Source organism: Jaculus jaculus, chromosome X (assembly GCF_020740685.1).
Source record: "Jaculus jaculus isolate mJacJac1 chromosome X, mJacJac1.mat.Y.cur, whole genome shotgun sequence".
Classification (NCBI taxonomy): Eukaryota; Metazoa; Chordata; class Mammalia; order Rodentia; family Dipodidae; genus Jaculus; species Jaculus jaculus.
Window position 1 is genome coordinate 106549911 of NC_059125.1, and position 26819 is coordinate 106576729.

Genomic DNA, 26819 nt, shown 5'->3' on the forward strand with positions numbered 1-26819 from the left:
TAGAATTATCAGACTTGGAAATAAGTCACTGACTAAAGTTATTGCACTTGGAGCTACAGAGTTTGATGTTTGCCCTCGTTATGCCATTATGGGTTTTATACTTTGTTTGTTTGTTTTTTTATTATGGCTCAGTTAAAGACCTTGGACTATGGGAATATTTGAATATCATTGAGATTGATCAAAAACTATGGGGACTTTTAATGTGGGAATACTTTGCATTTTACATGATGTATGATTATCAGTTTATGGAGGCCAGAGGCGGAATGTGGTGATTTGATTTAGGTGCCCCCCCCATAAACTTAGGTCTTCCAAATGATAGGTTCCCAGCTGATGGCAATTTGGCAATTGAACCATACTGGAGGCCATGTATTGCTGGGGGCATACTTATGGGTGTTATAACCAGTTTTCCCTTGCCAGTGTTTGGCACACTCTCCTGTTGCTGTTGTCCACCTTATGTTGGCCAAGGGATGATGTTCACCCTCTGGTCATGCCATCGTTTTCCCCCTGACATCATGGAGCTTCCCCTCAAGTCTATAAGCCATAATAAATGTTTTATTTTTCCCTCACAAGCTGCTCTTGGTTGGATGTTTTTTGCCAGCAATGGGAAACTGACTGCAACACTGCCTATCCTGGAGTTCATAACTGACTGGACTAAAATGGTAAAGGGCATCTAGTGACTAGGAGAGTCTGGAACTAATCCTAGGATGTTCAATGTATGCATCTCTGTTCTTATCTAAGGATGGTGCATTCACAACAATTCTACAGTTATTCTTAAATACAAGCAAGAAATTGGAGAAGCTAGGCATGGTGGCACATGCTTTTAATCACAGCACTTGGGAGGCAGAGGTAGGAAGATCGCCGTGAGTTCGAGGCCACCCTGAGACTCCATAGTGAATTCCAGGTCAATCTGGGCTGGAGCAAAACCCTACCTCAAAAAAGAAGAAGAAAGAGGAGGAGGAGGAGGAGGAGGAGGAGGAGGGGAAGGAGGAGGAGGAGGAGAAGGAGGAGAAGGAGAAGGAGAAGGAGAGGAAGAGGAAGAGGAAGAGGAAGAGGAAGAGGAAGAGGAAGAAGGAAAGAGGAGAAAGCTGGGTCAATTCCATGCTGCCTATTGAATGGCCCCACAGGAAAACAGCATAGACAAACTGAAAACAAAAACCTAGGTCAGCAAGCAATTTTCAGAAAAGCCCAATTACGAAAAAGTAGCAAATGTCAATAAGGAAACAGCCAAGTTGCTAGTCTTCCCACTCCAACCTTATGCACCATTCCATATATCCATCCAGTTGTAGTCCTCAATGACAAGTTGTATAACCTCTGCAAAAGGATGTCTGGTTTGCCCCACACTTATGCAACCACTGCAGCTAAACCTACATTCTTTAGGGCTCAATTATTTTTCTTCTAGGAAGGAAAAAAGAGGAGTTGGATAAAACTGGGTGCCAACTGTAAGCACAATACGAAAAATGAATATTAGCTATGTATCAAAAGATCATAAAAAACGAAGTATCTGTACAGTGACACTCATGATGAAATTTGTCAAGCATAGTCTACTTTGTTTAGGTGTGCATTATTATCTCATTTAATTATGAACATGAACCACCAAAGAAACAAAAATGATAGCACATTTGCACTTTGTCATGTACAAAGCTTCTTCATCTAATCCCTCAAATTTTCACTAAGCCAAAACACATGGTCTCAAAAAATAGGGGTTCATTCTCTGAAATCCTACATATCAAAATGCAGGATACTTTCTTTAAAGGCTCCCCAATGTAGGTTTTAAACTATTACTCTTCTACTCACACAAAAAAAGCTCTAGTTGCTTTTTATTCCTGTCATTAAATGTTCCTGTCACCAATTCCCTTGTTTTCTCTCATCTGTTGATTAGGTGAGTATCTCAAGGGGGTGTTGATGACTTAGGAAGTTTTATTCCCACCCCTACATGGCCCAACTGACATCCTGGCCTGTCAGCTTCTGTGCTTCCTCACCTCCATTTTCTCTCTCCTCTCTCTCTCTGTCTCTCCTGCTAGGGAGGCCAAGATAGGAGGATCACCATGAGTCTGAGGCCAGCCTGAGACTACATAGTGAATTCCAAATCATCTAAGGCTGGAGCACGACCCTACTTCAAAAAACAACAAGAAAAAATGAAGAAAGGTAGAAGAGTATAACAAAAACTCCTATGTGCTGGATATTATGGTGCACACCTTTGATCCCAGGACTTGCAAGGCAGAGGTAAGAGGATCACAGTAAATTCCAGGCCAGTGTGGGGACTACAGAGTGAATTCCAGGTCAGCCTGGACTAGTGTGAGATCCAACCTCAAAAAATTAAATAAAAAAACATAAACATATGCCCTAGAATGAGGAAAATGAAGCCCAAACTTTCTTCCACAAAAGTTTTATTTTATTGTTTTAGTTAGCATACTCAGTATGTAAACAGCACATATTGGTACCATCATTACCCTCATCTCTGCCCTCTCTCCAAAGGGGATTGTGGGAGTTGCTTGATTGATGTGGTACTGTCTTTGGGCCAGGCCTAAGCCATACCAGGCAATGCACATACATCCAGAAAAGGTTTTGTTTTTAATGAGGTAATAAACTCTTTAAATGAAGAATACAAAGTACAGATTAATAGACTATGGAAGAAACAGTGATATAGCAGAAGAATATGAAACTTGAACCAACATCTACCAACAAGACAAAAATAAATATCTGACTCCTTGTCAGCAGACGAACCACCAGCAGCACAGTAGCTAGTTTCCAGGTGAAACTGCAGAGGAATTGGTGAGATGAGCAACAGTGCTGCTTCCATGTGAGCCTGACAACCTGCACCATGGTGATGGAGACAGACACTGAGGATACTCAAAATACACCAAAGCAGAAATCCAGAAACTGCTGAGAGCTCAACACTAAGGTAGACTTAAAACACACCAACCACGGCTCAGTGAATTTTGTGGAAGAGGGGGTGGAAAGAATGTAAGAGCCATAGGGTGGGTGGGAATATCCAGATGCATCACCCCCCAATAATGACTGACTGCTGATCTCACAATTTATAACCTGCAACTCTATAATGAATACTAGCAATCTCACTAAGGAGGGCTGTCAGTGGAAGGAGGTCAGGAAGAAGGGAAATCATGATACCAACACATGACATATCCATACAAAGTTTCTACCGAATAAGAAAAAAAATCACAAAAAATTTTTTTAAAGACTTGAAAGTCCAAAGAGGACTATTTAGAAAAAAGGAAGGGGATCAATTGAAGTGGAGGAAAAATAAGAGGGAGGTAATAGGAATGAATATAATAAAAATACAATATATGTATGCATGAAAATTTCATAATGAGACCCATTATTATATATAATTAATTAAATTCTTTTTAAAGGGTGAAAATATCTACTTATAGAAGAAGTTCTATTCTGTTATAAATATGTTCAGTTATACAAGATAAACAAGTATAAATTGCACTTTATTAATTCTCAATGAGGTTTCAAAAAGTATAATTCATCAAAACTTATGTTTTGGGCTGGAGAGATGGCTTAGTGGTTAAGCACTGTGAAGCCTAAGGACCCTGGTTCAAGGCTTAATTCCCCACCCCAGTACCCAAGTAAGCCAGATGCACAAGGTGGTGCATGCATCTGGAGTTCGTTTGCAGTGGCTGGATGTCCTGGAGCACCCATTCTCTCCCTCTCTCTCTCTCTCTCTCTCAGTATGGATAATATCAATATATGTAGTTACATGCTTTAGTATGTTTAGTTTTATTTTTTAAATTAATTTATTTTTTTAAAAAATTTATTTATTTATTTATTTATTTGAGAGCAACAGACAGAAAGAGGCACATAGAGAGAGACAGAATGGGCCCACCAGGGCCTCTAGCCACGGCAAACGAACTCCAGATGTGTGCACACCCTTGTGCAACTGGCTAACGTCGGTCCTGAAGAATTGAACCTTGAACCGGGGTCCTTAGGCTTCACAGGCAAGTGCTTAACCACTAAGCCATCTCTCCAGCCCAAATTAATTTATTTTTTATTAACAACTCTCATGATTGTAAACAATATCCCATGGTAATGCCCTCCCTCCCCCCAACTTTCCCCTTTGAAACTCCACTCTCCATCATATCCCCTCTATGTTTAATAGATAATAAAAATATTGTTCAGAAGCTGTGTGTGGCAGCACACACCTTTAATCCAAGCATTTGGGAGGCAAGGGTAGGAGGATCACCATGAGTTCGATGCCACCTTGAGACTACATAGTGAATTCTAAGTCAGCCTGGGCTACAGTGAGACCCTACCTTGCAAACCCACACCAAAAATGTTCAGTTTTTTCATTGTGATGTTATGGTTTTCATATATGTATATAGAGTTCTCATTCCTAATAAATGCTTTAATGTCTGCTTATATGGTCACAATTTAAAATTCTTCCTAGAGAAGGCTTTCCAAATAGTCTAAGCCTCAGGTTTTATGAATTGTAGATCTTCTCTTCCTTCAGTGTGAGTGAAAGAAAAAAGCATTTTAAAATTTTTGATCTTTTAATTTACTATTCATGGGTATTACTCTAGACCTGTACAATACGCATGTCTAGAGGAAAGAATAGCTAAGTTCGATGTCTGTCGCACTAGCTCCTAGCATCTGGCAGATTACAAAATAGTAATGTCATTTCCACAATTCTAGCTTCTGTTGATCCCATGAATACCATGATGGCCCAGGAACTCCAATTCTTCTCAGCCATCTAGTGCAATAAAACACATGCCTTGAATGCTTCCCTTGTACTATTCCTTGCTTGTGCCATTTGTGCCCCTACAAATGGATAATGGCAGGTAGACACACATTAATGCTTAAGAGAAATGCTAAATATCTTACTTTTCCATACTTAGAAATCTCAGACTTTTAAAATTTTATTTTTTTTATTAGTTTACAACTAATTTAGTTTCACTATTGTATTTTCACTGAAGCTCTTTTCCCCTTCTCTTTTCTGCCTTCCCCTCCCACTAAAGCTTTCTCAAATGTAGCCTCCTTTCTTCTTTTAAAAAAAAATCTTATTTTTTAAATTTTTCACTTTTTATTGACAACTTCCATAATTATAGTGATAATTCCCTCCCCTCCCCAACTTTATCCTTCACAAATCCACCCCCCTCAATTAATTACTTTTATATTTTGATGTCATCATCTTTTCCTCCTGTTATGAGGGTCTTGTGTAAGTAGTATCAGGCACTGTGAGGTCATGGATATCCAGGCCATTTTGTGTCTGGAGGAGCGTGTTGTAAGGAGTGGTACCCTTCCTTTGGCTCTTACATTCTTTCTGCCACCTCTTCTGCCATGGGCCCTGAGCTTTTGCTTTCTGCTTTTGTAGTACATGTGTCCTTTGTTTTTTCTCCTTCTTATCACCTTGAAATTGGCAAGAAAATGGATGGAAATGGGAACAATTATATTAAGCAAGGTGACCCAAGTCCAGAAAGGCAAAAATTACATGTTCTTTCTCACATGTGGATTCTTACTTTCAAAGTTTGTATGTATGTAAATAAGGGGATGTGAGGCTAAACATGGGTTATGAGCCAGTATAGGAAGAGAAGACCACAAGAGGGGAATGTCTGGGATTTTTAGAAAATTGATTCTTGTGGACCTATTTTCTTTGAAAAAGGAAAGTATTTCCAAAGTAGGAGAATGGAGAAGGTATAGCAAGAATGGGAGAATAAAGTATTAAATGTGGACAGAACCAGAAGGAAAAAATTGAGAATCATGAATAAATGTACAGGTATATAGAATGTTTTCAGTATATTCAGATTCTAAAATCTCTTTTATGTGTGCCTCATAGCTGATTTTGGAGCTATGAGAAAGAATGTATGACATCAGTGGCAGTACTTAGTCTCATGGAATCATGTAGTGTAAGAGCCAGAAAGGACACTGGAGATCATAATCCAGTGACTTCATATTACAGAAAGGTCACTGGAGCTAAAGGAGCTGGCCAACATCACAGATGTGGCTGTGGTTGTGGTTGCCCAAAAGACTATCAACCATGTAAACCAATAACAAAAGTAACTAACAACATGCCCTGTTTGACAGTAGCAGTAAATCCAACTACTTAGAGTCATATCTGGTGAGAAGAATGGGCAGCCATTTCTGAAGGCAGATGAAGAAAATAAAATTGCTGCTCATTGAAATAAGATGATGTTGATAGATAACATTTAAACTGGATTTACTTATTTGGTTACATACAGTTAGGGATCTGTTTTAGTATAAGGGAACTATAAAGGGGAGTAGAAGTAAGATAAATGACACAAAATCCTTGAGAATATTTCTCAGTGCATTTTGGGAAATAGCTAACATTGAAACTTCCTGGGTCTTACTCTATAATTACAAAATAACTATTTCTGGTGGCAAGGTCAGGTCATGTTATTGAACAAATACTTGAGGTGATTCCAAGATGGCTGGCTTAAAGAGGACTTCTAGAAATGCAGCTCTTGACCTCAGTCACATGTGTACAAACATTGTAGAGGGAAGATAGACATGAATAATGTACTATTTATCTCAATCTAGAAAAGGAGACTGAATTTTTACAATAAAATATGATCAATAGGGGCTGGAGAGATTGCTTAGTGGTTAAGGTGTTTGCCTGTGAAGCCAAAGGACCCAGGTTTGATTCTCCAGGACCCATGTAAGCCAGATGCACAAGGGGCACATGTATCTGGAGTTCATTTGCAGTGGCTACAGACCCTGGCATGCCCATTCTTTCTCTGTCTGTCTCTCTTCTTTCTACCTTTCTCTCTGCTTGCAAGTAAATAAATAAAATTTTAAATAATGATAGATGACTGAGGAGATAGGTATGTTTACCCAGACTTCAACATTGTCAAGGAACCACATGTTATCCCATTTATGTACATAATTTTAATTTTCTTTTTTTTCTTTTTTAAAAATTTTTATTAGCATTTTCCATGATTATAAAAACAATCCCATGTTAATTCACTCCCCCCCACTTTCTCCTTTGAAATTCCATTTTCCATCATATTATCTCCCCAAATTTTATTTTTTATTTATTTAACCATTTTGAGAGGGAGAGGGGCAGGTATAGATAGAATGGGTATGTCAGGGCCTCCAGCCACTGCAGAAAAAATCCACACACATATGCCCCTTTATACATCTGGCTTGTGTGGGTATTGGGGAATAGAACCTGGGTCCTTAGGCTTCACAGGCAAAATCTTTAACCACTAAGCTCTCTCTCCAGCACCTATGTCTATAATTTTAATCCATTCATTAAAAATAAATTTGAACATATTTTTTAAAAATAAAAGTTTTAAAGTACTACTCTATGCCAGGTATAGCAGGGCAGGCCTTTAATTCTAGCACTCAAGAGGCAGAGATAGGAGGACCTCTATGAGTTCTAGACCAGCCTGAGACTACATAGTAAATTCAAACTAGAGTACAATGAGACCTTACCTCATAAAACCAAAAATATTGGAGAGGGTCTAGAGAAATGGCTTAGTGGTTAATGGTGCTAGTTGCAAAATCTGCTGACCTGAGTTCAATTTCCCAGTGCCCACATAAATCCAAATGCACAAGCGGCACATATATTAGGAGTTCCTTTGCAGTGGCTAGAGGCAAGGCCCTGGCATGCCCAATCTCTCTCTCTCTCCCCCTTGCAAATTAATTTAAAATATCAAAAATATTGCTCTTGGTAAGATATTGAGAACTACATTAAATAATACTGGAGATAGTGGCAACCCTGTCTCATCCAAGATTTTAGAGGAAATATTTTTCTCCACTCAAAATAGTGAAAGCTCTAAGGTTATCATAGATAGTATTTATTATGTTGAGGTACATTCCATGTATTACTATTTTATCCAAAACTTTCATCTTGAAAAACTGGTTGAATTTTTTAAATGCCTTTTCTGAGTCTACTGGTATGATCATGTGATTTATATCCTTAAATTTATTTACATGATGAATTAGGATTATTGATTTGTATATATTGAACCAATCTTACATCACTGGGATGAAACAAACTTGGTTACAATGAATAATCTTCTTAATTTGCTTTTTGAATTCTGTTTGCAAGTGTTTTATTGAGAATTTATGCATCTAATTGCTTCTCGGCCTTTTGGCTAAGATCAAGTGGAGAATTTATGCATCTATGTTTATTAAGGAAGTTAGTTTAAATTTTCATATTCTTGTATCTTGGTCTGGTTTTGTATCAGAGTAAAACTGGCTTCATAGAATTAGTTTGGTAGTGTTCCCATTCTATTTAGTGTAAAAGTTTGGGAGGTATTGATATTAGATTTTTCCATAATAAAATAAGAAGAGACATACACAGGGTAAAAATAAGAAAAGGAAAACCTGAAATTATCTCTATTTGCAGATGACATAACCAAATATTTAATTGACTCTACAGATTCTACCAGAAATCCCTTAAATTTAATCAACACTTTCAGTAAAGTTACAGGATATATAATCAACAGGCAAAATCAGTAGTTTTCACATATTCCAACAATAAACTTCCTGAGGAAGAAATGATGCAAAATGTCCCATTCACAATAGATCCCCCACCCCACCAAAACTGTACTTAGGAAAAAGCCTTACTAAGGATATGAAAGTGCTCAACAAAGAAAATGTTAATAGACTAAAAAAGGAAATAAAAGAAAATAGAAGATGCTGTAGAGGCTTTCCATATTCCTTGATTATTGGTACAATAAATATTACAAAAATGACTATGTCAGACTGGATAGATGGTTAAGCTGTTAAGGTGCTTGCCTGAAAAGCCTAATGACCTGGGTTTGATTCCCCAGTACACACATAAAGCCAGATGTGCAGTGGTTCATGCATCTGGAGTTTGTTTGTAGTGGCTAGAGCCCTGGTGCACCCATTCTCTCTGTGTCTCTCTTCTCTTTCTTCCCTCCAACTCTCTCTTTTCTATCTCTGCTTGAAAATTATATATATATGCAGAAAGATTGTAAGAGCTACAGGGCTGGAAGGAATATTCAGAGGCATTGTCCCCCACCACACACAATGACTGACTGATGCTCTTACAACTCATAACTCACAACTCCATGGTGAATACCAGCAACTCCACTGAGGAGGGCCTTCCGTGGAATGGGAGAATGAGGAGGGGAATGATGGTACCAACACATGATGTGTCCACACAAAGTTTCTACTTGATATATAATATACATATATTAAGAAAATGGCTTTGTTTCCAAAGTAAGGTACAGATTCAACACAATCCCCATCTAAGTTCCAACGATATTATTCTTAGAACCTAAAGCAATAATTTATATGGAAATGCAAAATACCACAAAAATGCAAAAGACTTAAGCAGAAAGAGCACTGATGATAATACCACAATTCCTGACTTAAAGTTATACTACAGAACAATGGTGACCATGACAGCATGGTACTGGCACAAAAACAGACACATAGACCAATGGAATAAAACAACAGATGCAGAAATAAATCCACATAGCTACTTGATTTTTGACAAAGGCAAAACTGGATATGTAACCACAGAAAAATGCAGTTAGTGGGCTGGAGAGATGGCTTAGTGGTTAAGGAGCATGCCCGCGAAGCCTAATGACACAGGTTTGATTTTCCAGGTCCCACGTAAGCCAGACACACCTGGTGGCAGATGCATCTGGAGTTCGTTTGCAGTAGCTAGAGGTCCTGGCATGTCCATTCTCTCTCTCTCCCTTTCTCTGTCTCTAATAAATAAATAAACACATATAGATATTAAAAATATATATTTCAAATATGAAGTTAGTTATACATCCCTCATTCTGCACAAGATCAATTCAAAATAGATATAAGACTGATTTAAAGGTAGAAAGCTGAAAATGCTAAAGGAAATCAGACTACACTGGAGGCTATAGGCAAAGAGAAGAATTTTGTGAGCAGAACTCCAATAGCACAGGGAACAGTCCCAAGAACCAATAAATGGTACTACATAAAATTAAAGTTCCTTCATAGCAAACAAAACTATCAGCAGAGGAAACAGAAGACCTACAGAATAGGAGAAAATCTTTTCAAGCTATTTTTCACATAGTGTTGATATATAAATAACTGCAAAAATCAGCTGGGGAGATGGCTCAGGAAATTTTGCAGAAGAGGTGGCAGAATGATTGTAAGAGTCACAAGTTGGAACAGCATAGCCAGAAGCATTTCCGCCCATTCCTCAATGACTGACTGGTACTCCCACAACTCATAACCCACAACCCCATGGGGAATGCCAGCAACCCCACTAAAGAGGGCCCTCAGCTGAATGGGGGTAGGGAGGAGGGAAATGATGGTAACAGCACATGATGTGTTCATACAAAGTTTATTCATAATAAAAAAAATATTTAAAAAGGAATAAAGAAAAGAGTGCATGCTTTCTCTCATACACAGATCCTAACTTTTAATGTTCGTATAAAAGTAGATAAGAGGATGTGAGAATGAAAATCAAGATAAAGACCAGATCTGGTAAGGATTATACTAAGTGTGGTAACCCAGGCCCAGAAAGCCAAACATCGCATGTTGTCTCTCATATGTGGATCCTAGCTACAGATGGTTGGACTTCTGTGTGAGTAGGAAGAAAACTAAGTAGCAGAGGCCAGTAAGCAAGAAAAGAGATATAAAGGGAAGAGAAAGGAAGGGAGGGGGTACGTAATAGGATGGTATTGTATATATGTAAGTAGAAGAATAGATTAATGGGGGTGAAAAGACCTAAGTGAGGTCAAGAAAAGAGATTGAGTAAGGGAAAGGTGGAGAGAGGGCTTATCAAAATCGAAGAGGATATAAATAAATCATATGGAAACATAGTTATTTAGATAATGGAATACTCAGGAGCTGAAGATTGTTACTAGAAAATTTTCAGTGAGTTGTTGGCCAGGGAGGTCCTGGGTGCCCCACAAGCATTACAGGCCATTGCTGAGGCCCTTGGTTTCCCACCAGGAATAGATGGTAAGACCCTATTGCTAAAGACTCCACATACTTGGGCTGCAAGGCCACTGAGAAACCATGCTAGAACTGGACTGATAACTTCCTCCATGTAGATCATCTGACAGAAAGCTGGAAGAAGCCATTCTGCATGCAGTTCAATGGAGGAGAGAGAAATCACCAGTGAAGATACACAATGATGGACACTGCAAGCCTTATATTTGGCCAGCCAGGCCAAATGAGCCAATGGGTGCAATAGTAGCACTTCTGTCATGGTGGAAACCAACTGCCCTCTAATTGGACTGGAGGCCTGCTCCATGGGAAGGAATACATCCCTGATACTGAAAACCTACAACAGGGGTAGTCATGAGACCTAGGGGTGTAACATCTGCTGCTGTCTGGCTAAATGTATCTACTATGCTCATCAAACTGCCCGGTAAGCACTTCTCTTAATGTTCATACCCATATAGTAATGTTACTTTCATTTTTGGTAGAGAACCTTCTCTTTTCAGATGGCAGTCATCTTGGGATGACTCAGAAGGCATCATGGTGCTCAGAAGAAGTGACAGGAGTGCTTAGCACTGCAGTATCTCTATCACACCTTCCAAGGCTCAGGGTCCATTGTGGAAGAGGTGGTGGAAAGAATGTAAGAGCCAAAGGAAGGGTAGGACTCCTTACAACATGCTCCTCCAGACACAAAATGGTCTGGATATCCATGACCTCACAGTGCCTGACACTACCTAAACAAGACCATCATAAGAGGAGGGAAAGATCATGACATCAAAATAAAAGAGAGACTGATTGAGAGGGGGAGGGGATATAATGGAGAAAGGAGTTTCAAAGGGATAAGTGGGGGGAAGGAGGCATTACCATGGGATATTGTTTACAATCATGGAAGTTGTTAATAATAATAAAAAATAATTTAAGAGACTAATTGAGAGGGGGAGGGGTTATGATAAAGAGTGGATTTGTGAAGGGGAAAGTGTGGAAGGGGATGGAATTATGGTTTACTATCTATAATTATGGAAGTTGCCAGTAAAAAAAAAATTAAAGACAAAGAGATAGAAGACCATAAGAGCAGAACAAGATACGATGAGAAAGAGGGTGGAAAATAAAAAGGAAACATGCAGTGGGAAAGCAGAAAGGAAGCTATGGTGGGGAGAGGGCACAAGAGAAGGAAAGAGGGAAAAGATGAGGAAGAGATACAAAACACATAATTTGGTCAGACATGGTGACACATGCCTTTAATCCCAGCACTTGGGGAGCTGATGTAGGAGGATCACTGAGTCCGAGGCCATCCTGAGACTAATTGCATGTCAGCCTGGGCTAGAGTGAGATCCTACCTTGAAAAAACAAAAAACAAAAAAAAAAGTATCATTTGGACCAAAACATAAGAAACCTAGTTCTTTGTATGCTAATAGGAAGGAAGGAAGGATCTCCTGCACTCAAGAGCTATGGCAAAAGGATCACAAACCTTAGGTCAGTATTACTACACAGTAAGTTTGAAGCCAGCTTGTACTATATAGTAAGAACCTATCTCAAAAGAAATACACTTCCATAGTTAATTTCAGAAAATATGTTGAGCCTTATGTTGCACACATTTAATCCCAGCACTTGGGAATCTGAGGTAGCAGGATTTCCACGATCTTGAGGCCATCCTGGGCTATAGAGTGAGTTTCAGTAGTCTGAACTAGAGTGGGAAACTGCTTCAAACAAAATATATGATAATAGCATAATAGTTATATGTAATGATGCTATGTCCTTCATGCTTTTTGAGCATAAGATAGAGAAGAGACAATGCATGAAAATGATGCTGAGAGGTTATTGAAATAGTCCAACAGGTAGTTTAGAAGAGGTTGACAGTAGAATAGGAAGGAAGCGAATTGGTCTGTCTTGACATTCACTTTGGTAGCACCAGCAATGGACTACATGTGAGGAAGAAGAGATCGTCATGGATGACTCAAAGGTTTCTGACTGGTGATGAGTGGATGAAGTTTTAGGAAGTATGAATGCATTGTAGATTCAGATGATTGAGCTAGAAACCCAGATCAGGTTGGTAAGTGCTTAAATCCTGGAAGAAAATGGAGGCGTCAAGGGTCTTTAGGTCTCTCTGAAGCCAAAGGACAGATAGAGGCAGAGTATGGAGAATGAGAGACTGTCTAGAAGTTGGGCACTGGAGGACATAATGCCCAGAGTGGAGCAATATTGAATCATTATCAGCTCTGGGATGGTTTTAAGCACAGCAGGCTGCAGTTGAGTGAACATGGATGTTAGTGCAAATGGGGAGGCCCAAAACCTGACAGGCCAGGATGTCGGTTGAGTCATGTAGGGGTGAGGATAAAACTATTTTTCTGGAGCCTAAGTCATCAGCCCCACTTGAGATAGTCACCTAATCAATAGATTAAACAAGGAACTTGGTGACAGGAACATTTAATGACAAGAATAACAAGCAGCTAGAGCTTTTTGCATGAGTATAGAAGTAATATCTTAGAACCTACATTGAGGAGCTTTTAAAGAAAGTATCCTGCATTTTGATATGTGGGAAGTCAGAGAATAAAGCCCTACTTTGTGAAACTATGTGTTTTGGTCTAGTGCAAATTTGAGGGATTAGATGAAGAAGCTATGTACATGGAAAAGTACAAATATGCTCTCATTTTTGTTTCTTCAGTGGGTTTTAAATTTACATTCCAGGTATAGACCATAACTTTTATTAAAGATTTTAGTTTTATTTATTTATTTATTAGAGACAGAGAGAGGGTGAGAGAACAGGCATGCCAGGTCCTCTAGCTACTGCAAATGAACTCCAGATGCATGTGCCACCATTTTGCATCGGGCTTACGTGGGACCTGGAGAATCAAACCTGAGTCTTTAGACTTTACAGGCAAGTGGCTTAACCACTAAGCCATCTCTCCAGCCCTACTTTTTTTTCAGAGAGAATTCTGGTTTATTTTTTATTTATTTATTTATTTATTTTTACTACCTGGTGCATCTGGCTTACATGGGACCTGAGGAATCATTCCAATGTGGCTCCATTAGTTTTGCAGGTAAACACCTTAACTGCTAAGTCATCTCTCCAGCCCTTAACTTATTTATTTATTTATTTTGTTTTGCAAGGTAGCGTCTTACTCTGTTCCAGGCTGACCTGGAATTAACTGTGGAGTCTCAGAGTGACCTTGAACTTACCATGATCCTCCTACCTCTGCCTACCTGAGTGCTGGGATTAAAGGTGTGCGCCACCACGCTTGGCCCCTTAACTTAATTTTTTATTTTATTTTATTTTTTATTACTTTTGTATTCAGCAAATACAGGCAATTTGGTACCATTATTAGGCTCATCCATGGCCTACCCCCTCCCCATTGGCCCCTCTTTGTTGAGGTATATGGGTCGTGCATTGTGGGGTTAGCCCACAGTTATTGGTAGGATAAATGTCTCTGCATATCATGACCCAACACATGGCTCTGACATTCTTTCCGCCCCCTCTTCCGCAAAATTTCCCTGAGCCATGTTGGGTTCAGTTTTGGTCTTCTTCAGTTTTGAGGTGTTGGGGGCCTCTGAGGCTCTGGCTCTCTGATTTGGTAGGAGTTGATTTTTCTCTGTGTTGGTCTCCTTCCCCTTTGTGCTGGTATGTGGTTCATCAGGGAAACAGCACCCTTCCTTGTTTTGCCAATTTTTCTTAGTATCAGCCCTATTTTTTTATTAGTAAAAATTTTCATCTTTTTGAGTACTGAAATACAAAATGTTAACCAAAGGATAAATTATCTGCTTTGGGTGGCCATCATTTTATCCTTCAGAACCAGGAGATTAAGAATGCAAAGCTTGAGCCGGGCATGGTGGTTCACGCCTTTAATCCCAGCACTCGGGAGGCAGAGGTAGGAGAAGCTCTGTGAGTTCAAGGCCACCCTGAGACTACATGATTAATTCTAGGTCAGCCTGGACCAGAGTGGGACCCTATCTTGAAAAAAAAGTAAAGCTTGCCAGGCCAATCCCAGCAAGCTGAGGCAGGAGAGTCACTGTGAATTTAAGGCCAACCTGAGACTACATAGTGAATTCCATGTGAGCCAGGAATTGAGACCGACCTTACCTCATAAAAAAGCAAAGCTGGGCTGGAGAAATGGTTTAGCGGTTAAGGCACTTGCCTGCAAGGCCAAACGATCCTGGTTTGACTCCCCAGGACCTATGTAAACCAGATGCACATGGGGGCGCATGCATCTGGAGTTCAGTTACAGTGGCTGGAGGCCCTGGTGTGCCCATTCTCTTGCTCTTTCTCTCTACCTGCCTACTTCTGTATCTCGCTCTTAAATAAATAAATAAAAATAAAATATTTAAAATAAACAAATCTGAGAAGGTTTGAATATAAAATGTCCCTCAAAAGCTCATGTTTGAATACTTAATTAACCGCTGGTTTTTGATGCTACTTGGGAAGATTGTGGAATCTTTAGGAGGTAGAGCCTTGCTAGAGGAAGTGTGTCACTGGAAGGTGGAACTTGAGGTTTTATAATTTTCACAACTTTCTGTTATATTTCCTCCCTAATGATATCATGCTAATGGCTTCCTGCTTCTTCCATGCTTTCCTGCCATGATGGACTCTTCTTAAAACTGTAAACCATCCAGGCATGGTGGTGCACACCTTTAATCCCAGCACACAGGAGGCAGAGGTTGGAGGATCACTGTGAGTTCAAGGCCACCCTGGGACTACAGAGTGAATTCCAGGTCAGCCTGGACTAGAGTGAGATCCTACCTTGAAAAAACAGAAAAAAAACAAACAAACAAACAACCAAACTGTAAGCCAGAAGGCTCCACGTGCTTTGGCTGTAAAATCACTGAGAAATATTGCTGGAGCTGAGCAGAAAACCTTGTCTTTGTAGACCAGCTGCTAGGAAGTTGGAAAAAGCTACACTGCATGTAGCTGTATGGGAGATAAAGAAGTCATTAAACCATCTCCTTCCCTAAGCTGCTTCTGGTTGGGAATTTTGTCACAGAAATGAGAAATTAACTCTTACACTTCCTGAGTATATACAGAGACCGATAAAAGCATGTGGCCCCTGGTGCTGTCTTAATTCTTTATAATATATAATCCTATTCCATACTTCAAGCAAATGCAAAATGAATGCATATTGAATTGAAAGGACTCACTGACACAGCACAAACAGAACCTGTGTCCAGTAAAGACCAAAGCATTTTCCACACTCCACTGTATTTTAAAATAGCTAACTTTATTATCAGTGACAAGATAGACACAGAGTGGGTTTAAACCTGTTTAACTTTATTCGAACTAGCTCCATTGATTACAGAATAGGATCACAATCATTATGAGATCACATACATTTCAAACCAAAGGCAATTCTTCTCTAACCATCTGCCAACCCCACCTATCCATTTTACAAACATATGTCATTAATCCCAAAGGAGGTCAGAAGGTCGTTTGATAGCTTCATGTAACCCATTCTTTCTACCAGAAGAAAATAAGCTCCCAACACTTGTCCTAGCAATGATGGATGGCACTTATAAGATATGTTTCTAAAGATTGGGGTGGGCTAAATTGGTGGCAGTGATCCCACATCTGATGCCTTCCATTGAAAGCATTTTCAGTCAGAAGAACCCCATTTTAAGTAACACATCCCATATATGAATGAACATTTGTGATAACAAACATGAAAATATTTTTGTCAAAGTCAGCACATGTGTCTACACTTTAAGCTGCCACATCATTTAGACCCTTCATAAAAAGTAGCTTGTAAAGCAAGTTGTTAGACACATCCAACAGTGTACCAACAAAAAGAGAACACAACAGGTCTCTTGGTATTTTTTTTTAATTACAGGTAATAGCAAATGCTGCAAGTCCCTACTGCCCTGCTGCTCTTGAGACCCAAAAGCAACGCTGAAATAAAAACCTTCATTTATGATAACAATATGTATCTATGATTTAAAAAAATAATAAGCTCAAGCTGCATTTATTTCCAAAACATGGTTAACAGGAATTTTGTATCAAGTAAAGCTTTTTCTAATGAACCATTCCTGGACAATGGGCATCAAAGTACAAATGAATTAGAAGGTTCTCATCAGCCATTATGCAGTATAGGTTAAGACAACAAGTTCACCCTCCTGACATGAGGTTCTAGTAATATGAATAGATAGTTGGGAGTCCCAAGAGATCCCCCAAACATTCTTTCCACATAACTGCAAAAATTTGGCTAACTTGAGATGCCTTCCATACACCTGTATGATTAGAATATCTAGTAAAGAGTTTTCTGACAAAGCAGAATTTTTATTTTCTAGTATAGTAATCCTTAGATGTACAATGTTCTAGGCAAATTACCTGGTACTTAAAACTGAACAGAGTGGGACTGCTTCTGATGTGAGAGGGCAGATATGTTTTGGAAAGTTCAAAGTAGTACTTCAGCAAGAACTTTCTTCTTTACCCCAATCACATAATTTTTCTAATTCTAACAAAATGATAGTTGTCACTCAGTAAGGAATTCATGATGCCTGTCACCTTACACAATGTGATTACAATCATGGCTCCCAGAACCAGGCAAAATTCTGTCAGTGTCATTACCATGAAATGACATAATTTAGTTTTATTTTCATGTATTTGCTTAGATGGAATGTAGCTCTGCTTATGTTTGCTACCTGCTGATCCTACTTTTTGAAGGGTTGTTCCCCTCACAACTAAAGGTATTTTGAATAGTATAAGCACGACTGTACTTTTAACTTCTATTTGGCATTCACTTTGTAACTAAGGACTTCTTGTGTGAGACGATCACTTCGTTACTGAATATGTGAAAAGACTGGTTGAAAGTTACATTGCCTTCCCTCCACTCTATATAAGCATGCACACCCATACCACACTCACATACACACACCCAAATACACACACCCACACACACACAATTCCTTTGGAAGATACTTCAGAACTACAAAAGAATATAGGTAAATAAAACAGCCCTATATTCACAGAGGAACTCATAAAAATGTCTCAAGACTCTCAATTTCATAGTGAGAAAAAAAGAGGGGTTGATTTCTTAGGGACACATTTCACATGGTTCAATGTTAAAATAGGGATCAAGAAAGGAAAACCCTTGTACAAGGCACTGCAGGAAAAGGCAAGCTAAGAGTTTAGAACCCTAGACAATTTACTCAAACCAGGGGCATTTTATAAAGTATGCATACCCTGGACCATGAATGCCTTTTGTTCAAACAGACTCTTTTTTTTGTAGATAAATGTTTCCAAAAATAGTCATGGTAATCGACAATGTGGATAGATATGCTGTATGATCTTGAAAAAGTCACTAAACTTCTCCAAGTCTCAGATTCCTCATCACTAAAATTAGAGGGTTGGGCTATATTGCTAATGTTTCTTCCCACTGCTATAGCTCATGAAGTAAATATATCAGGCTACTCTTCTATTAGTCTGGTTTCTAACTAGCATATTCCTAAAACCTCTACCCCTTTTACTTAAGGTCCCCTCCCCCTCCCTATACCCCTGAAAATTGTTCTTAATGACACTATCTTTAGATTTATCACCTTAATTAAGGGCAGAGATGTGACACAGGGCAGGGAACTGTGGGAAATAGCACCCACTGTGTCCTTAGAGGCAGCACTATGGCAAGGCTTTTGGCTGCAGCCTTCTCTGGTCCCTACCCACATGCACATTTCCTGCTGCTGCCCAAACCGATTCCAAGATGGAGTCACTGGCAGTGAGAAGAGGTAGTTAAGGAGACTGCTGCAATCAACCTCTCCCATGACTGCAGCCTGGTACTTTGGACTTCTGATGCTATTCCCTTGGAGGTGGTAGTCACATATGTCTTTGAAGACACATGATGAGAATGTGGGGAAACAAAATGAAACATTTTAAAGTAGTTGCCAGAAATACAAAGCACTCAGCCTGTCAATGAAAATGCTTCCTCCTTTTGCCAAATACTGCCAAATGAAGACTAGTATCCTAACCAGTGAATCTGTGGTGTGGAAGAAATAAACACTAAGTCTACTGGCCTTATGAAAATCAAGCGAGCCATGTTCATAGCTACGCCAGACCACAAGTCTGCATGCAGCATCTCATGCAACCCTCCATCAAGGCCTCTGACATCTTTCTCCCTATGAGACAGGAAGCTGTACATCACTCAGTCCATTTACTCTCCTAGCATCTGAAAGCAATATATTAATTATTCAAATGCATAAATTACTCCAGAGTATATATATATATATGAATGTATGAGCCTCCAGGAGGGAACCAAAAGAATCCACTTCCAAAGCACCATTTGAAATGGAGATTAAACACAATCTGCTGGGGCAGGATGGCTGGCAACTGGGAGAGAAAACTGATTCCAGCACCCTTCTACACCCCAATACACCACACTTTTTTTTTCCAGCTTCCACAGCTTCGAAAACACTTCCTTTTCTTGAGCGTAAAGTTAAGAGCTTTCTGTAACTGCTGTCTAGTTAATAACCAGACAAAGCAGCATGTCTTCAAATTCTGTCTGGCTTCCCATTTCTGAACTACATGTTACCCATTGCCTTCCACACATACTGTGCTCTTCAATGAAAATGACCTCAAATAGAGAAATTTCAAACCAATGTAAGCACATTAAAAACATCAATGCACATCATTTCCTGTCAACAGTCCAAGATTTGCATAAATCCCAACAATAAACTTTAGAAGATATTCAAATTCATCTATCTTTTTTGAGGTATTCCCTAAGTATTCCAGAAAAGACTGGAATTCACATGGGATTACTTAAGTACTAGAATATTCCAATAAAGTCCCATTAAAAAATATCCCCACCCCAACCCTTGTCTTCACCCTCAGAGTAAGAACAAACAAAAGGGGGAAATGATTAAAAGCATTCTTGCTGATCAACTGCAGCTCTTGATTGGGCCATTTTAGATGAGATATTCCACCATCTCTGCATCAGGTTCTTGTCCCAGGATCTGAATGGGAGTTTTTCTTTCCAGAGTACTGGAGTGGAAAACAGGACCATCTAAGTGGAAACAAGGGGTTAGAAGAGAGTTAGGGACAATGTAAAAACCTAGCTTTCAACAAAGTTAAGAGCAATCACAAAACTGATGGCTAAGTGTGACTTGCCTGCCATCCCATGTCATGTAATATACTTGGAGAATGACTTCGATTCATGGCCATTCCTATCTCAATGAGTGAGAGAAGGCCCTTCATAAACTCTTTCATTTCCTCTGATGAATCCCCTTTGGAACATGAAACCCAAAATCCAAACATGCAACTCTTCTTAATTAGCAAGAACCAGCAAATAGATATGCATTTGAGGGGACAACCAAAAGCTACAGAGAATAATCATTGTTACCTGGCTTGTCCGAATTGTATGTCAGATTTGGCGTAGACAAACGACGGGGTCCAGAACCAGTAGCTGGACTTGCAGGAACCTCAGCTTGAGCCAAAACTGGAGCTGCAGTTGGAGATGGAACTGGTGCCTGAGTCTGAGCTGGAGCAGAAGCCGGAGCCGTTGCTGGAGCCGGAATCGGAGCTGGAGCTGGAACTGGAGCCGAAGCAGCTGGAGCAACCTGAACAGTGGCAGGGGCAGCAGAAGCAGCAGGAACAGTTGCAGAGGCAGCAGCAGAAGTAGCAGCTGGAATTTGAGCAGCAGAAGCTGGAGAAAGAGCAGCAGCAATAGCGGCAGCAGTGGCTGGAGATGGAGCGGCAGCAACAGCAGCAGCAGAAGCTGGCACAGCAGCAACCGGAGCAGCAGCTACCATAATGGTGGTGTTGGTGGCAGCAGTGGCAGTGATGGCGGCAGCAGTGGCAGCAGCAGCAACTGGAACAGCAGCAGGGACAGAGATGGGAGCCACAGCTGCAGTTTTGTTCGATTCCGTTCCACGTTCAGTTTGGGTGCTACAGTCTCGACTGCCTGTCTTGGAGTGAGCTGAGAGTAGGGGAGTGGATGGAGGTACAGGTGAAGGTGTGGATGGGACAGACTCAGCAGCACGGTAGTCTGTACCCAGGAGAATTCCTGCAAATGAAGCAGGGGACACGGTTAGAGAACAGGTGACTCCAATACAGATATGGATTTGCTATCTATTCTCCCTTGAAGGAGTTAAGAAAAAAATGAATAGGTCTGAATTCTTTATTTTTTCCTAAAGAACCACTGGCATCAGGTGTCACCATCAAGGCTAAGAGTCACATTTGGACTTGGAAGATCCCTTCTTGTCTTCATTATTGAACTTCCAGTAGAATGTTTTAAGCCTACATGTGTCCCCAGTGTCTGTTTTATTTTGTGCTATGGTGACTGTATCAGACCTCTCTGTCAGAGTTCTATTCAGTTGCACTTATAACAATATACGATATTACCAGAGAGCTGAAAAGGATGAGTGGCTGTGGATTGTGGATACACAGAATGGAGCTAATAATCATGTAATCTAAGATCCCATCCATGACCATGGCTCCCATAATGTTTACTTTAACTAAAGGATACTGCATCTGTCAGAGGGCCAAAAAAGGTACTAAAAACAACAAAAAAAGAGTTGAAATATATATCTGTTTGCTTCCTTGGGATAAAAAATACATCCCTTGGTATCTACAGTACACTCAAGTTTTAATTAAAGAGGGTGAAATGGACAGGAATGGAACCATAAAAGTACATTCTGTTCTCATGTTGGAACACTTGGGAAACAAAAAAAAAATTGCCACCCGACGCAATTGAGCTTAAAAAGAGAACTCCAGGTCCTCCTTGGGTAAGAAGGAAGGAATAGGGTGATACTGTAATTGTGTATGACATGAAACCCCTCGGGCTTTGAATAAAGTTCCCACATGGCAAAAGCCAAATCTGAGATTTTTTTTTAAAATAAAATTTATCTCCCTTCCTACAACCTGAAATCTGAGCATTTTTATTTTTTCAGGCTTTGTCTTCAGTTACTGATCTCACCATGAGATTTCACAGTTTGGAGGAGCTCCTGAACATGCAGCTAGTTCCCTTGGGAGAAGAATCCCCAGTTTTACTCTCTAGAACCTCGACAGATGCCCCTTATCCTTTCTGTGTGTGACACAGCCCTCTTCTTTCTAGGAATACCAGTATGTTCTTTTTAATTTGCTGTCATTACCTAAGCTCCCCTTCCAGCTTTTGTCATCACGTTTCTCCTCCATGATGGGTGTACCAGTCAGGGTAGATGAGTGGGAGAGCAAGCCTGAACCAGCATTGGAAATGGACATCAGAGACTTTGCTGGCCTCATGGACGAGAGCTGTTCTGTCTTGCTTGGCTCCTTTCGGGAGCGCTGCTGCAGCACTTTGATCATAGCATCCTTCTCAATAATCTGGGCATGAAGAGTCTTAATCCTAGGAGTCAATGAGAAAACACATTAAATACCTTGTTGCTCCCTCTGTGTTCTGATCTTCCTACATGGACTTGCCATCTTACTATCTTTTCAACTAAGCACTGGTCTAGTTAGTTCTGAGTTAGAAGAGTCCATGTGCTTCAGCTTGTTTAACAAAAGCACATCCTTCTGCAAACCCAAGTAAATACAAGAGAGCAATTTATAAGAACTGCTTACACCTTAGAAGATCAAAGTTAAGTCCTGGCAATAATGAAGGTTGTATATAAGACATGTCATAGACTATACTTATGCTTTCATGAAGAAGCTGTGTTAGAGCCAGACGTGGTGGCTCATGCCTTTAATCCCAGCACTCAGGAGGCAGAGGTAGGAGGATCACCATGAGTTCGAGGCCACCCTGAGACTACATAGTTAATTCCAGGTCAGCCTGGGCCAGAGTGAAACCCTACCTCGAAAAACAAAACAAAACAAAACACACAAAAGAAAAACAAGAAGCTGTGTTAATGGTATGAATGTGTTCAGTGAGAAGATGTGTTCTTCTATAAATGTGTCATAGCCTTTAGGTAATAAGTAAATGCTCCTGACTTTATTTAGAAAATATATCAGATGTCTTATTCCTTGCTTAGCATGGATGTCATTTTGCTAATAAGTCTCCCATTATGAGAGAATTGAGACACAGTGCTAGAAAAAATACCCCACACTGGGACTGTCAATAATTCATTTTTGGCAAAAGGCAGATGGTAAGTAACTAAAAGCAACCCTACTTGGAATTCTAGAGTTACAGGTAATATTCAAGGTCCATTTCATTGCATATCAAACTCTTAAGTGACAGGGTGGCAGTGGTGAAAACTGTGGTGACAGTCAGGTTACACAGCTGTAATAAACATTCTTACTCTTTCCTAGTGACCTAGCTTGTCTAAATATCAAGTTGTCATATCCATCTGCATCGAGATTCATATTTTACCTGCCCTCCATGTCCAGGCAACGCTTATTGGCCATCAAGATTTCTTCCTCCTCCTTTTGGATACGAGCCTCCAGAGCTGTGTCATAGCTGGTGTTAGGAGAGTGGCTGATGACTGTTGTGTCCCTAAGAAGGGAAAAGGTATTGATGATAATGAGCAGGCAGCAAAAGAAATCAATACATGCTATCTTCCCTTTATGTCAAAAGAGGTTTTGCTGGGAAGCCTTAAACTGAAATCAATCTCAATAGGAATGACTGGTTTCTAGGTGACTTACTGGCAGTATCCTCCAGTAAGTGAGTTTTCAGAGTACTAGAGATGTAGGTATAAGTGTGGCTGGCACAGTCAGAGTGGGATTCTATGAAATATGCACATGCTTGCTTTCAAAACTGGACAAGCACCTTTCCCAAGCCTTCTGGAATATAACCCATTCAAGGTTTTACACCCATACCAAGCAAAAGAACTATGTTCTCTTTCCATTTTATTCTTCTAATAGTCATGAGGTGAAAGGCTAAGCTTTGGAGAAAAACAAAGGGCTACTAAGTAGCTTTTTGTGATTTATGAATACCATTTACATGTGAGGACTAGAAACAAAAAGCACATAGACAGCTAAGATCAGGTAGGTCAGATGAGCTGGAAAAGCGAGATTTTGATTCAGTGCTCTCTTATCTAATCTGCGTCTGATCCATTCTATCACCAAATCCATGAGTTTATCCCAACCAAGGGATTGTTCTCTTGCCAGAGTCCCAAATGCATAAGGGATCATCATGTTCCATCTGAAATTGTCTCAAGTCATTAACTCAATGAGGCCACTCAACAAGAAAAACTCATGTTGTATGCATGGGAGAGAGGTGGCAGGGAGGGAGGGAGAGAGAGAAAGGAGAGAGAGAGACAGACAGACAGACAGACAGACAGACAGAAACGGGGAACAAGGTAGAGAGATGGGTATTAGGAATAAGGAGAATATAGATGGGCTTACAGTGACCATGCATTCAATCAGACAACAGACTGAAGAACAATGAATGACCTGCTTCACTCTACTTCCTCCAAGTCCCGGTACATTATCTGCATGCACTTATTTATGCTTTCTTAGTGCAGAGATTGTGATCAGTGCAGCTGAGGTAAAGTGGCAAGGGAATGAGCAGGCAGATAATTCACATTAAGGTTGGGGAAGTTTGGTGAGTCTCTTTAAATCACTGTTGTGTCAACATCTATAACTCATCTACAAGACCATAAATCCTTTATTGAAATGGAAAGATCACTACAAAATAATGAAGGGGAGGGAGACATTGACTTCAGTTACTACATTCAAACCATTTCCGCATTTCAGAATTCTACATTCCTCTAGTACAACTCCCTTTCTGTGGTCCTACTAGATATTCCAATAGGAAACAGCACTACACAGTGCTTGAGATTAGGGCAGACTGTAGATAGTACTGGGATCAACTCTAAGCTTCCCCAAGTATTCTTCACTAATCATCTTTCTGAATTCAGAGATTCAGTTACCCACTCTATGCCTAAGTTTACTCATATGCAAAATGGCAACTATAATTACATCTTTCTCTCACTTTGTATAAAATAAACTTATGGACATAAAACATACCATCAGCCAAAAAATAAAATAAAATTGGGTATGGTGGCACATGCCTTTAATCCCAGAATTTGGGAGGCAGAGGTAGAAGGATCACCATGAGTTTGAGGCCACCCTGAGACTACACAGTGAATTCCAGCTCTGCCTGGATTAAAGAGAGACAATACCTTGGAAAACAAACAAATGAAAACATACCATTAGGCACAGTAAAAGCACTCAATATTAAATGAGAGGGGATTATGATCAAAATATAATATATACACATATGAAAATCTGGGTGCTGGAGAGACAGCTAAGTAGTTAAAGGCACTTGCGTGCAAAGCAAGATGGCCCAGGTTCAATTGCCCAGTAGCCATATAAAGCTAGATGCACAAAGTGGCACATGCATGCGGAGTGCATTTGCAGTAGCAGAAGGTTCTGGTGTGCTCGCTGTCACCTTCTCCCTCTCTCCCTTTCCCTATCTCTGCTTGCAAATGAATAATAAATAAAATATTTAAAATTTTTCCATGAACAGTTTAAAAATAATATTAAAGAGAAGTGCTACTGGGCATGGTGGTGCACACCTTTAATCCCAGCACTTGGGAGGCAGAGGTAGGAGGATCACTGAGAATTTGAGGCCACCCTCAGACTACATAGTTAATTCCAGGTCAGTCTGGACCAGAGTAAGACCCTACCTCAAAAAACAAAACAAAACAAAACAGAGAGAAGTGCATAGTTAGAAGAGAATAACAAAGAAAGGAGTATGACTTTAACATATTTACTCTTTGGTGCAATTCCGGAAACCATTCCTGCTCTACAGAGTGCCAAAGTGAAGTGATTGCTGAGACTTTACAGTCAAGCCTCTTGAAAAAGTAGGTGGTGTCTACAGACACTGGGGACTTGAACATACGGTTTGTCACTGGGGGAACTAGTGCTGGCCTATTGCCACTTTCATTGCATAAAAGACCAGTTTGGGCGCATACAGCCCTGCCAGCTAATTGATATGGACACTGTGAACTCCTCAGGAATGGAGCCTGAAAATGTGGGGCACTTAGTGAATTCCTATGGGGCTGCCAGGACAGCCCTCAACATCAATCTTCTTTGTAGAACACTAGGGCTATAAAGCCAATGGCTTTGCAAAAGCTAGCAAGCACAGTATTTGAAGGAGCAAATTCCAGTATTCTGAAAATATTAGGAAAGCAATAACTGAGTGCCATCTGAAAATAGCCTGCAAACCCTGAGCCCCCATCTCAAATTCTTAAGTAAACAGCTTTTGCCAATATCCCCTCACAAGCTCATCTTCTCTCTTCTTTTCCCAGCAACTTTATCTAATCATAATACTCAAATGCTTCTGAAGAATGTCAGCTGTGACAAAATAAGAAAACAGTAGATGGGTGTGATGGTGATATGTTCAACTTGCAATACAGAGTTCCATGAAATATAGTCCCAGGAACAATGAAAATTTAAAAAATAATGATAAAATAAAATGAAACAAAACACCAAGTGGCAATTTAAACTTTACCTCAACTGAACAAGGTGGCTCATGCCTATAATCCTAAAACTAGGAAAGCAGAGACAGGAGTATCACTGAAAGTTCAAGGCCAGTCTATTCTACATAGTGAGTTCTAGGTCTTCCAGGTCTATATAGGACAAACCTGTCTCAAATGGGCAATAAATAAATAAATAAATAAATTGCTAAATAAATGTGCTTCATCATTTTCTATGGATAAAATTCTTTTGTTTACTCAGTATATGTACTTTTTCATAAGTACAGCAAAAGCTTGAAGTTACTGGGAGACTGGACATGTACATAGAGATGTGATTATCACTTGGCTATAGGAAACTTGGAAAGGAAGACAAAAAGTAAATGATTAACCACTACAGAAATAAGTTTGGACTTTATTCCAGGAGGCACTGAAAAGTATTAGAGTTGTCGAAGGGAGTGAAATGGCCTGCACCAAGCTTTAGGGAGATAGCATTACCCATTGCTGAAATGTGATGGAGGATTTAGAGGAGAGAGACTCTGGAATCATCAGGCAGACCAATTGTGGAGGTGACTGCAATAATGCCAGCAAGAGATAATGAACACAAGCCAGGCGAGGTGGCACCTGAC

The 26819-nt window shown here is 40.0% G+C and overlaps 1 protein-coding gene across 3 annotated transcripts in view; it reads right to left on the minus strand.

The window, feature by feature from the left end:
* Positions 1 to 16126: 16126 nt before the first annotated feature.
* Amot (angiomotin) overlaps positions 16127 to 26819 on the minus strand; it is a 77915-nt gene continuing 67222 nt past the window's right edge. For all 3 annotated transcript variants that reach the window (XM_045140108.1, XM_004659116.2, XM_045140107.1), the window contains 4 exons: positions 23142 to 23264; positions 21949 to 22181; positions 20199 to 20861; positions 16127 to 19862 (listed from right to left, as the gene is read on the minus strand). In XM_045140108.1, the coding sequence (XP_044996043.1) occupies positions 19765 to 19862; positions 20199 to 20861; positions 21949 to 22181; positions 23142 to 23264 (1117 nt within the window). In that variant the 3' untranslated portion in view covers positions 16127 to 19764. The remainder of the gene's footprint in view (positions 19863 to 20198; positions 20862 to 21948; positions 22182 to 23141; positions 23265 to 26819) is intronic.